General features: G+C 66.0%; 1 protein-coding gene across 1 annotated transcript in view; it reads left to right on the top strand.

Moving 5' to 3' along the window:
* MEGF6 (multiple EGF like domains 6) overlaps positions 1 to 14636 on the top strand; it is a 65526-nt gene that overhangs the window by 15791 nt on the left and 35099 nt on the right. Inside the window, exon 5 of the mRNA XM_040987589.1 lies at positions 11438 to 11456. Coding sequence (XP_040843523.1) covers positions 11438 to 11456 — 19 coding nt within the window. The remainder of the gene's footprint in view (positions 1 to 11437; positions 11457 to 14636) is intronic.

Below are 14636 nucleotides of genomic sequence, written 5' to 3'. Positions count from 1 at the left end.
ACCCCTGCCAGACCCCCATTCCCCTGTGATCTTGCCAGCCCCTGCTCCCCCGGTGCCCTTGCCAGCCCCCCATTCCCCATGGCACCCCTGCTACCCCCAGTCTCTCCAGTGCCCCTGCCAGCCTTCCACTTCTCATAGCGCCCCTGCCAGCCCCTGCTCCCTGCAGCACCCCTGCCAGCTGCCCCCCTGCACCAGTGAGCAAAGAAGTGATGCACCCTTCTCCAGGTCGCCCCTGCAGCACGAGGGGAGACTGGGAGGACTGAGCACTCTCTGAGCCATGTGACCTGGCCTTGCTTCCTGTCATGTGGGGACAATGCCAGGGTGTTGGAGCCCCGTGTTTGCCTAGGAATGAGGGGAACGCCTAGTGTGAGAAGGAGAATGGCAGGAAACAGCTAATCACAGCCTCATTGTCAGTGTCGCTCAGCCCTTGGTGACCGGAGTGTTGGGCGGGGCCTGGTGGCTGGGGCTTCCCGGTGGCTGCCCACCTGCGGAAGGTACGCCCCGGGTATGACCAGGCTGGGCGCGTGGTGGCTCTTGGGGGCAAGTCCTTGCAGCTCGGGGTTCCGAGTTCCCTATGCTCTGCTCAGCGAGCAGTGTCTGCCCAGTTTCCCAAGGTTTCAGTTACCGTCGCTCAGGGGCATCGCCATGCTGGGGTTGGGGTCCCTCACTGAAGGGGGCGCGAGGCAGAGTGGCCGATGAGGTGCCAGCCTGCAGGAGTTGCCTTCACAGTCCCCAAGGTGAACACACAGGAGTGAGCCACTGCAGACCCTGCCCCACTGCCTCCTCTACGTCCTCCACAGGGTTAGGGCTGAGAGGGGGCCAGGGGGTCTCATGTCTGCTGGCTTCTCGGGGCCTCCCACCGGCTCATGCATCCTGCAGTCCCAGCGTCATGACGCCCTCAGCCTAGGGCACATCCCTTGAACCAAGTTTCCTTGACCTGCACAGAGAAGCCTGTGGGGCCAGCTGGGCTCAGATGACAGCAGGGAGCCGAGGGACTGTGTCTGTCCCGCAGGCGAGGAGAGGGCGGCGGGCAGGGGGCTCTCTGCAGGCAGCTGGATGGCATGCATGTCGGGAAGGGCTCTGGGCGGGTGTGGGGTGGCCCCAAAGCAGGGGTGCCAGGAGGCTGCTGCATTGTCTGGAAGGTTCAGGAAGCCTGGAGCGATGCCCCATCTGGTAGGGGTACTCAGAGCCGGAGCGGGTCTTGGGGCGACCCTGCCCCGCTGTCCAGCCTGCTGAGCGGGGCTGTAGGAAGGCCTCGTGCCCATTTGGCCTCTGCTTTCCCTTCTGCCTGGCCACAACTCAGTGCCCCAGCCTGAGAATCAGCCCAGCCACCAATTCAGACTACTCCCGTGTCGCCCCCAGCTCCGCCCCGCGCTGTCCCAGGCTCTCACCGCCCCGTGCCCCTCTCCCTGTCCTCCACTGGGATAAACCGCATCAGCCAGGAGTGCCACAGTGGGCCTGCTGTCACTCCATGACCTCTGCTCCTGTCCCTGCACCTCAACCCTGCACATCTCTGACAACCTGGGTCACATTGACTCTCATGGGTCTGTACCTGAAGGCACAGGAGCCAAGCAGCACACAGGGGCCTCTGCCATCTTGGGGTGTGGAGGCGGCTGCCAAGATCCCATCTTGAGCTATGGTTCTGGCATGGCTTCTGGAAGCTTCTCTTGGCCCAAGGAAGACCCCCAGGCCAGGTGCTGAGCCTGCAGGGTTCCCACAGAGTACTGTCCATAGCCTTGTCCCCCAAGGCTGGGAAGTCATGTCTGGGGACCCCCTGACGTGGACCCACCTGGGTCCATCCCAAAGACCCCTTTGCAGAGTGGCTCCCAAGAGTCCACCAGACCCTCCTGTGATGGAGGAGCTAGCCCACACGTCGAGGCCACTCTCACAGCCTCTCTGGTGTGCCAGAGCACAGCATGGCCCCCTCGCCCAGCTCCAGACCCTGGGATGGAGCCCACATGTCGAGGCCACTCTCACGGCCTCCCTGGTGTGTGAGAGCACAGCATGGCTCCCTCACCCAGCTCCAGACCCTGGGATGACAGCGGACAGAGGCTGGCGGCGGCAGAGCCTGTCCATGGCCTCCTGGGGCCTCCTAGCCGGGAGGCTGCAGGAGCTGGGAGTGCTGCTGGCCCAGGGGTCTGTTCAGGGCTCACAGCCACAGTCAATGCTGGGTCCTCCCTGGTCCAGTGAGGAGCCTGCCCAGGCCCCACCTAGAACATTCTGTGGTCACCTGCAGGCCCGTCGGCCTGGCCCCCGGGCCCCCTAGCCTGGCCTAGGCCGGCCCTTCTTGGGGCTGTGCCCTGGGACCCCAGTAGGCTCCTGAGCACCCCTGCCACCAGGGTGGCCCCCAGCGTGGACATAGCAGGGCCCACGCCAGTGAGGATGCCCACTCTGGCCTGAAGCTCACAGCAGCCATGTGGTAGAGGGGAGGGGGTTCAGCTGTGTATCTGGGCAGGGGCCCCTGCGATGCCCACGGCTCTGCCAGGGGTGAGGGCAGGGTGTGCTTTGAGGTCACTTGGTGCCCATGGTCTGTGCTTACAGCCTGTGGAGCTGGGGGCGTGATGGCCTTCTCGTCCCACCTGGCAGTCACCCCAGCTCCTCCTGGCCCTGGTGCCCCGTGCCAAGTGCACCACTGTGATGGGAGGGGGGAAAGGGGAGCCCCCAGTGCTCACACAGACCTTGCCCGCCATCTGGCCAAGCGCAGGCTCTGGCTCCCTCGGGCTCCAAGAGGAAGCAGCTGGTGGGAGGAGGCCTCTGCAGGCCAGCTGCACGTCCCCACCCTGCAGGTGGTGCTCCCAGGTCTGCAGTCCCCCAAGAGCCTGGCCAGCCTCTGGTTCCGGCTGGGGAAGGCCACCTGGCCGGACCTGTCCCTCAGTGGATGCTGGTTGCCGGCTGCCTGCTGGGCGGCCGTGGGTGGCTGGGTCACTGTTCTGAGCACTCACTTAAGCAGCAGGTGCCCCAGGGGTGTGAGCAGAGCTGGCCACCATCCCCCATCAGGGACACGCAGGGCAGAGGCCCTGGAGTGAAGACAACTGACAGGAATGAATCTGCAGAGGCCCCTTGGGTGCCTGGTCTGCTCGGCTGGGGCACTCAGTGTGAGAAGCTGTGGTGGGGAGGCCGCCTTCCAGCGTCCAGAGGCCTCCAGGCTGTGGGGGCGGCCACACCCTCTGGATCTCCCTCCTTAGCCCGGGGCTGGCTGTGGGTCCTACTGAATCTGGACCTGGACTGCACAGGGCCATGGCTGGGGTGGGGCCCACAGCAGGCTGCATTGAGGAGGGAGCTGTGCAGAGCTGACATGGAGGCGGGGGTGTCCGTGTCCAGAGTCTGGTTCTGTGCAGGCTCCAGGTGTCAGCCCCCTGCCCACCGTCCATGCAGTCGGAGCAGCTCTGGGGTCCCCAGGGACGTGTCACCAGGCCAAGCTTGTGTCTTGTGCAGGGCCAGGAGGTAAGGGCTGCTGTTGGGCAGCTGTAGGGGTCGTCATGTGTCTGTCTGTCCCTGCTTGAGCCTCTGGGGGAGGGCCCTGGACTGCCAGTCGCCTGTGCTCCGTGGGCGGCCAGCACAGCTGGCAGAGAAGTGCGGGCCTCTGGGGCCTGTGACCTCCTGTGGGGCCAACTGCAGGGTGGCCCCTGAGCCTGGCCGTGCTGAACGTCTTGGTGAGCTCTGGCCATGGGCAGGACAAGGACAGATGCTGAGGGCTGAGCAACCTCTCGGAGCTTTCAGCTGGCCTGTGCAGTGGGCAGGCTGGGCGTCTCTGAGGCCAAGGGCTGGCCCCTCACTCCCTGGCCCAGGTGAGCAGCCCAGGAGGCATGGTGGTCCTGTGCAGGGATGAGGGTGGGCAGCAGTGCCAGAGGGGGTCCGTCTTGGAGGGCCAAGAGCCCTGGCTCCCTGCTGGCAGGTGCACCTGGGTCCTAACCTCACTGGGTCTGGGACGTCCCTTGGGAGTGGGCTGGGAGCAGGCTGGCTTCCCCTAGTGAGGGGTCAGGAGCAGGGTGGGCGGGGTCCTTCCTCCGCCTGGCCATGGCCCCCAGTGTCTGTCCCTAACCCGTGCTAATGGCCTAATGGGAGGAAAACAGGCCTGCCAGCTGCCCTTCTGTGCTGCCCGCTGCGCTGGCCCCGGGCCCACTCCAGACTCCACCCAGGGCGGCTCCTGGTGACCCACTGCGGCCCGGCTGCGGGTGGGTGGGAGGGCAGCCCTGCTTCCCGCGGCAGCTCTCCCATCTTGTACCGTCTGCTTGGCTGGCGCCAGGCCTAGGCACCCAAGCTCCTGTCCCAGGCCACTGGCTGTGGGTGTCTCGGAGCTGGAACCTGCGGCCCACAGCTGGGCAGATGATGAGGATGTGACCAGCTTCCTTCCTGAGCTGGGGTCTAGGATGCCAGGACTGTCCCTGTGCTCATGAAACCCACGCTCTGACAGGGGACCCCGTACTCTGACCCGGGCAGGGAGCTATACTGCGCCTGTAACACGCAGGCCAAGTCTCCCCACACCTGCTGGGCTCCAACTCACCTGCCTGCAAAGGAGCCAGCTGTGCCATTGCGGGACCCCAATGTGCCAATGAGACCACCCCACCTCCAGCAGGGACCTCTGGGACGGGCGCTGGCCTGTGATGGCGTGGGGGCCCTGGCCCCGGCCCCGAGGGTGGGCAGGCACAGCAGAGTCCCAAAGCTTCCTGAAGCACGCAGGGCAGGGCCTGGCCCCGCCCCTCCTACCCTGGACCTCAGAATGGCCCAAGCCAGCGCCAACGGCTCTCCTGCGGCCCTCCTGCCCAAATGGCCGTAGCAGCAGTACTAAGAGCACCTCTTGGGCAGGCCCGGAGTGTCCAGGCAGAGGTGGGGCTCAAAAGAGGACCTGGCCTCTCAGCCAAGCGGCTCGCTGGACCCACACAGGCAGGATGGGGGTGGGTGGGTTAGGAGCCCCCTCCCCCTGCCTTGAGGGGTCTGGCTGCAGGACTCGCCAGCCTGGGCTCAGGGCCCAGCTGGGGGCTGCTGGTACATCCCCAGGAGAACCTGCCAGGCTGGGCCACGGCCACAGAGGGGGCGCCGCGGGGGGGGGGTGTGCCGCGGGTGGGGGCCACGGAGGGGGGGCGCCGCAGAGGGGGGCCGGACCATCCCAGTAGAATCTCCCCAGGAATTCAGGGTGGGCGGCGCCTCACCCAGGACAAGTTCTTGGGCTTTTGAATGCAGCTGCAAGGCTGGGCTGCAGGTGTAGGGCCGGGGCTGGGCTGAGCTGCAAGGTGCAGGGCCGGGGCTGGGCTGAGCTGCAGGGCTGGGGCTGGGCTGGGCTGCAGGTGCAGGGCCGGGGCTGGGCTGAGCTGCAGGTGCAGGGCCGGGGCTGGGCTGAGCTGCAGGGCCGGGGCTGGGCTGGGCTGGGCTGCAGGGCCGGGGCTGGGCTGCAGGGCTGGGGCTGGGGCTGGGCTGCAGCTGCAGGTGCAGGGCTGGGGCTGGGTTGAGCTGCAGGGCCGGGGCTGGACTGCAGGGGTGGGGCTGAGACTGGGGCTGAGCTACAGGGCCGGGGCTGGGCTGGGCAGCTGCAGGGCCGGGGCTGGGCTGCAGGGCCGAGGCTGGGTTGAGGTGCAGGGCCGGGCTGGGCTGGGTTGAGCTGCAGGTACAGGGCCGGGGCTGGGCTGGGCTGAGCTGCAGGGCTGGGGCTGGGCTGGGCTGCAGGTGCAAGGCTGGGCTGCAGATGCAGGGCTGGGCTGGGCTGCGGGTGCAGGGCCGGGGCTGGGCTGAGCTGCAGGTGCAGGTAGGGTCTTCAGGCGCTCCTGGGGTGGAGACGGGTAGACACACAGCAGCTTGCCAACATCAGGCATTGGCCGTGAGTTAGTCCCGCCTGACCCCGGGGGCTCATGACCTCCAGGAACACAGCCAGGCCCAAGCCCCAGCCCAGCCTGCACCCCAAGCAGATCAGGAATTTGATGGACTCAGTATTCGCATCCATCAAACGGAACAAGCGCATGCTGGCCCCCTCCGCCACGCTGTGGTCCCCACCAGGGCCCACTCGTGCACCCCCAGGAGGCCTTCTGCTCCAGACTGCCACCTCCCCGCCTGGACAGCAGCACCATGGGCACACGCACCTTGTCTCTCTCCTGGCGTCTCTGCTAAAATTCTGTTGTTCAAAGACTGCCCCGTCCGTGACCAGCCCCGGGAAAGCCACACTGCCCCACTGTGCCCTGGCCCAGGTCCAGAGGGCACAGCAAGCGGCACAGAGGAGCTGTTGTGGGTGGCCAGGCAGGGCTGACAAGTGGGTTGTTCCCACAGGGCATGTTTGCAGAACTGGCGGGGGTTCTGCAGGGGCTCCCGGCCACCCGGCCCAAGCACAGCCCGTCCCTCCAGCAGGGATCCTGGCCACAGAGCCCTGGGTCGAGACCCTTCCTGCCCTGGTCAACTCTGAGAGCCATCTCAGAACGGGTAGGAGGGCAGAGAGTGGGGGCTTGGGCACAGGGGGTGGGCACACCCCAGCTAGTGCAGGATCTTCCCTCACCCCAGTCCTAGAGGCTCTTCAAGGGCTGGGGACCTGCGTGCCAGGTGCACACGGGGGCTTCTTGTGTCCCTCAGGAGGCCCCAGGCAGGCCCTTCTCTCTGGGTCTGGGGTGGTCCTGGCCCTGCCCTCACCTGCAACACAGGACCCTGAGCAGCTGCGACCCGCAAGGACCCCCAGGTCTCGGGACGGGGGTCCAGGGCCACAGCACCTGACCAAAGCAGTGAGCTCCCCAGGGCATGGGGTCCAGGGTCGCAGCCAGCCCTGGCCAGGGCAGCCAGCTCTCCAGAGCCAGGAAGGGGACAGGGCCCAGGGTGCACCTCCCCAGGGCCTCTCCTGCTTAGCTGGAATTGCATCAGGAAAGCCCAGAGCCACTCCCCAAGGCCCTGGAGCAAGGCCCGGGTGAGCTGCGTCCTCCCAGGAGAGCCAGTCCTCCAGCGGTGCTGGACCTGCAGGGGTCCTGGGTCCCCCTCGGGTGTCCTGCAGGGGTCCTAGGCCCCCCTCCGGTGTTGTCAGAACCTTTTGTGACAGGGCTGGTCCCACATGGAACACAAGCTTCCCCAGGTGGGCTTCCTCCTAACGCATGTGCAGCCTGAGTGGGGGTCACGGTGACAGCCACAGGTCTGTCCTGCCAAGCTTGGGTCTCCTGTTAGGGCGTGGTCTCCTGTTAGGGCGTGGTCTCCTGTGTTAGGGCGTGGTCTCCTGTGTTAGGGCGTGGGTCTCATGGGAATCGCGGTCCAGTTTGGGTCCTTGCACAGGTCCGTTAACCACACTGCTTTCTGGATTAGAACGGACTCCCTGGTCCCTGTTGGAGCTCTGCAGACTCGCCTCCCTGTGTGTACCTCAGGGTGCTGTGCCCAGCTGTGCCCACTCCCTGCTGTCCGTGTCTCCAGTGCAGCCCTCTAGGTTACCTGATCGGGGTGTGGAGAAAGCCAGTGGGAGGGGGATGGCGAGGAAACGGCCCAGTGCCCCCAGTGGAGGGGCTTGTCTGTGGGGACACCTGTGGCAATACTGACCTGCAGGGTCTCGTCCAGCGGGGAAGCGCCCGGCCTTCCCGAGCTGCCCGCAGTGCTAGCCAGGTGCTGCCTCGTGCCAGCTTCACCGAGCACTGGCTGCCCCAGCCGGGGGCTGTCCAGGGAGGCAGATTCCAGGGAAATCTGCTGATCTTGGCGTTCAGGCGTGCTGGGGCGGGGTGATTAATGAGGGGCTGTGAGCTGGGAGGCTGGCGCCCGCGTCTGCCCCAGGCATTCCAGGGCAGGGCTCGGCCCTCTGCGTCCAGTCCAGCCTGGGTCTGGGCAGCATCACGCTGAGCCAGGCCAGCTAACAGGACAAGTGTGGCTGGGAAGGCAGCAGTGAGGGGCCGACAGCTTCTCAGGGCCTCTGTGCGGGGCTGCAGTGCAGGTGTCTCGGGCCAGAACCTGCTGGCTGGGACCCGGAGCAGCAGGAAAGCCCCCTCACAGCAGCACTGTCCATGGGACAGATGTCCAGGCACCAGGAGTCATGGGTCCAGGGCTGCCCAGGCCATCCTTACTTACCCAGGGCCACCCGGGCCACCCTGGCTCAGAAGCAGCAGTCAGCACTGGTGCCCACAGGCCCAGGGAGCCCTGGGGTGGCGAGGCCTGGCCGGCATGCAGCCATTGACCAAGCCCCTCGGAGGGTCCCTGGCCTTCAGGTACTGTGATGCTGAGCCCAGCCAGGCCTCTCCACGCACCAGGGACACCAGCCTGTCACAGCTTCCTGGGCACAGCCTTGGCTCCTGGGGCTGGCACTGTGCCTTCTGCCCCAGGAAGAGGAGGGGTAAAGCTAGGTCAGCAACTGCCAGTGTGGCAAGCCAGGCCAGTGACTGCGTGCTGGTCCCAGGCCAGTGACCACGTGCTGGCCCCAGGGCAGTGGCCGCGTGCTGGCCGACGCACCGGACGCTAGCCCCGTGGCCTGGTGCCGAGGGGTGTGGTCACTCATTGCAGGGACACTGAGCTCAGAGCAGGTGGGCACTGCCCGAGGCTGACCCGTCTTCGAGGGCTCCCCACAGGGCCTGCACAGGAAGCTGGAGTGTCAGGCTGGGGGCTTCCTTGGGGTGACCTCTGCCCTCACATGGTTCTGGGGGGGCGGGGAGTAAGTGGCATGCGCTGCGCCCTATGTGGCGTGTCACTGCGTGCCACCAGCCTACAGAGGGCCACTCAGTCCCTCAAGGGAGGCCAGCTTCCCGGGGGCCAGGCTGCTGGGCTCGCCCTACCTCTCCCTTCTTGGAGTGCCACCCCCCATGGCCCCTGTGCCCTGTGTGGGACCCACAGGCTCCAGCCCTCCTTTTTGGGAGGGGGCTGTTGGAGTGCCACCCCCCATGGCCCTTGTGCCCTGTGTGGGACCTACAGGCTCCAGCCCTCCTTTTTGGGAGGGGGCTGTTGGAGTGCCACCCCCCCATGGCCCCTGTGCCCTGTGTGGGACCCACAGGCTCCAGCCCTGCTCGTTGGGAGGGGGCTATTGGAGTGCCACCCCCCATGGCCCCTGTGCCCTGTGTGGGACCCACAGGCTCCAGCCCTGCTTGTCGGGAAGGGGGCTGTGGTGACATCCTTGGCAGACATGGAAGGTGCCCAGAGATCTTGGCTCAGGTCCATGTGGGTCGGCGTGGACACGGGGGCGCTGTAGACTGGCTGGCCACGCAGCCAAGCTTCCCCCTCTGCTGGCTGCACTGCAGGTGGCCAAGCTCTCTGGTTTGGTGCAAGGGTCACCTGCCAGGGCCCCTTCTGTAATCCATGGCCGGAGATGCCTACCTCCCAGTCCAGCTCTCCGCACCTGCTCACCTCCCAAACCCAGAGGGTTGTCAGAAACCCCGGTGTTTTGCAGGTGTTGGGGACGGTAGGACTTGGTAGCCTGGCCCCTGAGGCCTGTGAGCCATGGCCTCGGGCTGGTGGGATGCATGGCCAGCCTGGAGCAAGCAGGCAGCCAGACGAGCCCTGGGCTAGCTGTGTGTGGCCTCTTGTCTCCATCGTAATTATGTGCGGCTGGGAAGACCCAGCGTGATGTGTCTGGGTTCCTGTGGTCACTCCAGGAAGGGTGGTGTCCTGCTGCGTGGCCCAAGCGGACCAGGCTGCGTGGCCCATGTGAATCAGGCTGCGTGGCCTGTGCGGACCAGGCTGCGTGGCCCGTGCGGATCAGGCTTGGGGGGCATTTGGGGTGGAAAGACCCCTGTCACCATAGAGGCTTCTGTGGGACCTTGGGGTCACCATCTCAGCACCGTACTGGAGCCTGTGCTGGGCAGGGCCTTAAGCGAGTATTGCCCCAGGGAGTGAATGAATGGTATGGAGGCCGGTGGCACCTCTGGAACACCCAGCTGGAGGTGACAGGCCTGGGGGCTTCACCCAGATGCCCCCTGGGGGGAGGGGTGTCCCAGAACCCACAGTTCCGCAGCTCTCCCTGCCCACATGGGGCAGGTGCAGGGCTGCTCAGGGTCCCTCCTGCCCCAGCTGCAGGCTTCCCCTGCTGGCCCCATCCACGGGTCCAGGATGGCACATGGGCGCCCCCTGGCGGCAGGACAGGAAAGCCACAGCCATGAGCTAGGACCAGGAGCCAGCTGCCGGTGAAGGCCTGGGACTGAGGCTGGGCCTGCTCTGGGTCCACTGCGTCTCTGTCTCGTCCACTCCAGCATGTGTCCAGCACAGGAGTGGGGGCCTGGATGGTGGAGAGAGGACCAGACTTGGGAGGGAGCTTCCAGGCCGGACAGGGGAACGGCCAGGGTACCCCATGCTGCCCTTTCCATACTGTGTCTATCTGGGCTCCAGCACACCAGGTCTTGCCCTGGGGTCAGCTACCAAGGCCAGAGAGAGGCCAGGGGTGGGGAGCTCCAGCAGGTGGGTTCCAGCAGACTGAGCCGGGCTGGGAGGGCGTCTCCCGGGGTCAGGTGGCCCAGAGCAGTGAGTCGGGGGTGATGTGGGGCCTGACACCTGCTTTAGGAACCCCCTCCAGAAGCAGGGGCGGAGGCAGGATTCCAGGGACTGGGCTGTGTGGCCACAGGGGGTGGTGACTTGAGCTGGGGGCCCCGGGTGACGGGGGTCCGGGGTCCAGAGGGAGGGAACAGCCCCCTTTGTTGGCGTTGGGTGGGGGAGGTGCTTCGCTGGCCAGAGGCCTGGGAGAAGTGAGCAGAGAGTGGATAGCTGGCTGAGCCCGAGGGCGGGCCTGCAGCCCGTACCCTGTCATGGGTCCGGGTGGGAACCAGCCCTTTCACAGAGACAGGGGGTCAGGTGGGAGTGAGGATGTGCCGGCTTGGTCCATCCAGCCCCTCCTGGCTGCACCGAGGCCACGGCGGGGAGCGGGAGCTGGCTGGGGGGACCTGAAGAATGTTCTTGGCTCCCACTGGGCTTGCTGCGCCAGACACAAGCAGGAGGATTCCAACTCCCACGTCCGTGCTGTCCAGTGCGTGCGGGGGACCAGACCTGGTGGAGCCCAGCCGTGTACACTGCTTTCCACTGCCGGGCCCCCGTGGGTTGGCCCCCATGAGTCTCCCATGGGGGCGGTGGCTGGTGGCACTCCCCAGCCTCGCCCTGGCCCACCCCACAGTTCCGCCCCAGGTTGACACTCCTCCCTGCAGTCAAGCCTGCTTCTCTTGGAGTTACCCAGTGGTCCTTCCCCTCCTGGCACCGCCTGCCCACGCCACAGGGGCTTCATGAGGATTCGAAGCTGCTCCCGAGCTGCGGACCACCTCTGGGCTCCTGAGGGGGCGGCCCCTGGACCTGTGACTGGGGCAGCCGAGGGCCGGAGGGATGCTGGCCACGCATGGCTGGTCTGAGGGCAAGGACTACAGTGCTGGGAGGGCCTTTCCCAGGTGGCCCTGGCACTGGAGCAGGCGGGGCCTGTGTTGCCCTGGATGCCACAGCTGGCAAGGGGCTGTTGGCACCTGGGGGGGTCCCCCTAAAACCAGGGCCTACCTGAGCGTCCCCCTCAGCAAACAGGTCAGCCCTCGCAGGGCAGGCAGCAACTGGAATGGGGGGTTTAGGGCAGCCACTCCGCCTGATGTGATGCCATGGGGTTGGCCTCGTGTGGCTGCTGTCCGGAGGCATGGGGTGCCCCCTTCACGTGGCCTCTGGCAGTGACCTGTGTCTCCCCGTGGCCACATGTGGCTGTTGTCCCGAGGCACAGGATGCCCCCTTCACGTGGTCTCTGGGAGTGGCCTGTGTGTCCCTGTGGCCACGTGTGGCTGCTGTCCCGAGGCACGGGGTGCCCCTGTCACGTGGCCTCCTGTCACGTGGCCTGTGTCACCCTGTGCCACACCACGGCCAGATGCTGATGTGGTGGAAGGAGACACCAGGGGGCGCTGTGTTCTACTCAGTGATAAACCCCACGCTGGCCTAACAGAGAGAGACCTCAGCTGTGAGATGAGCCCAGGGTTCCCATGCATGCGTGCTGCACTACTGCCCTCCCCCAAGCCCCAGGGCTTCTCCTTGCATCCCAAAGCAGGGCTGAGTAAGACCTGACACGTGGTCCTGCACATGGTCCTCCCTGCCTTGTGTTTGCAGCTGGGCTTGTCCCCAGTACTTGCTGGCTGACACAGAGTGGCCATGGGCTGAGGTCTTCCATGGCCAGGCCCAGGCCAGCTGCACAGGCACTGTGCCTACCCCCATCCCAGCAACAGGCAGGGGCTTGCCAGGGTGTCCTGGGGCACTGGTTTGCTGGGGGACATGGTGGCCACATGGCAGGCTGCTGGGCGGCCGGGCCGCAGGTGTCCTTCTGAGGCCAGTCCCAGGCACTAGTGTGGCAGGGTCACTGTTGGGTTGGGGGCGTGGCTTTGGCCTGCAGCTGGGAGGGAAGCAAGAAGGCATGGAAGGGGTTGGTATAGGAGGCACGCCCCAGGCAGGGGTGTAGTGGGCAAGGCATGCGCCAGGCAGGGGTGTAGTGGGCGAGGCACACCCCAGGCAGGGAGATGGAGGCAGAGGTGGGAGGGGGGAAGGGGACCCTTCAGCCTTGGAGCCGCCCGGAGTGACTGGGATTGGCTGTGGTTAGGTGAGATGGAGAGATGGCCCCTGCTTGGGGATGCCGACCCTCCAGCATAGCCTGGCTGAGCTGGCGCTGAGCTGGCACAGAAGCATTGCCTGCACAGAGGGACCTCTGGGTGCCCGTGGATAGCTCAGGGCTTCTTGGAGCTTGCTGAGGTGGGGCAAGCCGCCTGAGAACGAGGCTTGGAATGTTCTGGCTGCCGGGCAGAGGTGGCCACCTAGCAGGGGGCTTGTGTAGGCAGTAGTGGGCAGGCTGACCCTGCCACTGGCTGGGGCCATGCGCAGAGCCGGCAGGTGGACAGGGCTTCAGTTCTGATCTCTGGGAGATGCTGACCTGTCCCAGGCATTGCTGGCCTAGCAGTCCACAACCTCATGGGTCTGTCCCCTTGCAGTTCTCTGGGCTGAATCAGGGGAGGCCTGGCCAGGTCCTCCTGGGGCCTCCAGGGGAGGCTCTGTCCACCCCTTTCGCAGCTTTGGGGTGTGGCTTCTTTCTCTGTTGCCGGTTGCCACCGCCACATCCCGCGTCCTCGCCACTGGCTGTCAGCCTCCCACCCGACTGTGGTGTCGGGTCAAGGCTGTGTTGTGGATCTGAGGTTGGCCTTGATGCACCCTGTGTGGGGCAGGTGGCACAGAAATGGGCTCTAGAGGTCAGGACGCTGTGTCTCTTCGCAGCTGCTACCCTACCCACTGCGGGCACCAACTAAAGGCAGACTGGGAAAATGGGGCAAGGCCGGCCCAGTCCCACCTCCCATCTCCAGGCTCCACCCCATCCCCAGGCTCCACCCCATCCCCAGGCTCCACCCAATACCCAGGCTCCACCTCCATCCTCAGGCTCCACCTCCATCCTCAGGCTCCATCTCCATCTCCAGGCTCCACCTCCATCCCCAGGCTCCACCTCCATCTCAGGCTCCACCCCATCCCCAGGCTCCACCCAATACCCAGGCTCCACCTCCATCCTCAGGCTCCACCCCATCCCCAGGCTCCACCCAATACCCAGGCTCCACCTCCCATCTCCAGGCTCCACCCCATCCCCAGGCTCCACCTCCATCCCCAGGCTCCACCTCCATCCCCAGGCTCCACCTCCATCTCCAGGCTCCACCCAATACCCAGGCTCCACCCCATCCCAGGCTCCACCTCCAGCCCCAGGCTCCACCTCCATCTCCAGGCTCCACCTCCAGCCCCAGGCTCCATCCCATCCCCAGGCTCCACCTCTCATTCCAAGGCTCTGCCTCCTTGCCCCAGGCTCCACTCCATCCCCAGGCTTCACCCCATCCCAGGCTCCACCTCCAGCCCCAGGCTCCGCCCCTTTTGGATCTTGCTGTGATGTGCCCTGGCCACCTGTCACCGTGGGGTGGTCTCTTCTGCCTTCTGAAGGGTCCATCCTGAACTCCCATTTCCCAGCCTGGGGTGGCCATCCTGCAGGTGTTCCCAGAGTGGACATACCACCTCCAGGACCTGCCCCCAAGTGGCCTTGGCAGCAGTGGCCGGGAAGCCCACTGTGGAATCCCTACCTCCCTCTGGCTGCAGGGGGAGGCAAGCCAACGCGTCTCATTCCTTGCACAGAGCAGTTCAAGGCCTGCCCGTTCCCTTGCCAGCTATGTAATGCCAGCGTGACACTTGTCCATCCTAGGAAGTTCATGGGGTGGACCCATTGGCCCAGGATCCTGGGTGCTGTTACCGGTGGGGCTCCCCTGTAAAGTCCTGGTGGGGGCTGTTCACACGGGCGCCCTGGCTTGGTGCCCAGGGCATGAGGTCACATCCCTTGTGACAGGCACAGCCTGGCCATGGGCATCCAACTTGGAGAAGGGGCCCCACTGGCCTGGGCCTGCAGGAGGGTGGGCAGGGGCGGGCCCTGGGCAGCCTTCACCTGCCCTGGGGTGGAGGGTGCTGGCTCAGGTCCTGAGACAATGGATTTCCCCAGCCAGGGGCAGGGGTGCGTCTACCTGTGGTTGCCAGCTCTGTCCCACCCTTCTTGGCAGTTCCTTGCCTTGGGAGCTCAGAAGCTCAGTGGAGCTTCTGGTACAAGCCAAGGCAGGGGCCGGGCCTGGCGGCGCAGGGTGGGAACCCAAAAAGGTGGGGAGAGCTCCCTGGGGCCCCATGCAGCTGCAAACATCAGCCAGGGCTGTGGGCTCCTGCTCAGGAGGGCCTGGGCCAAGCCCAGGGGGCCCTGGTGCCTA

This window comes from Ochotona curzoniae, unplaced genomic scaffold (assembly GCF_017591425.1).
Source record: "Ochotona curzoniae isolate NIBS_2020 unplaced genomic scaffold, NIBS_Ocur_1.0 contig_4792, whole genome shotgun sequence".
Taxonomy (NCBI): Eukaryota; Metazoa; Chordata; class Mammalia; order Lagomorpha; family Ochotonidae; genus Ochotona; species Ochotona curzoniae.
Note: the sequence above shows the minus strand (reverse complement) of the source record. Positions and strands in the feature narration are given on the sequence as shown.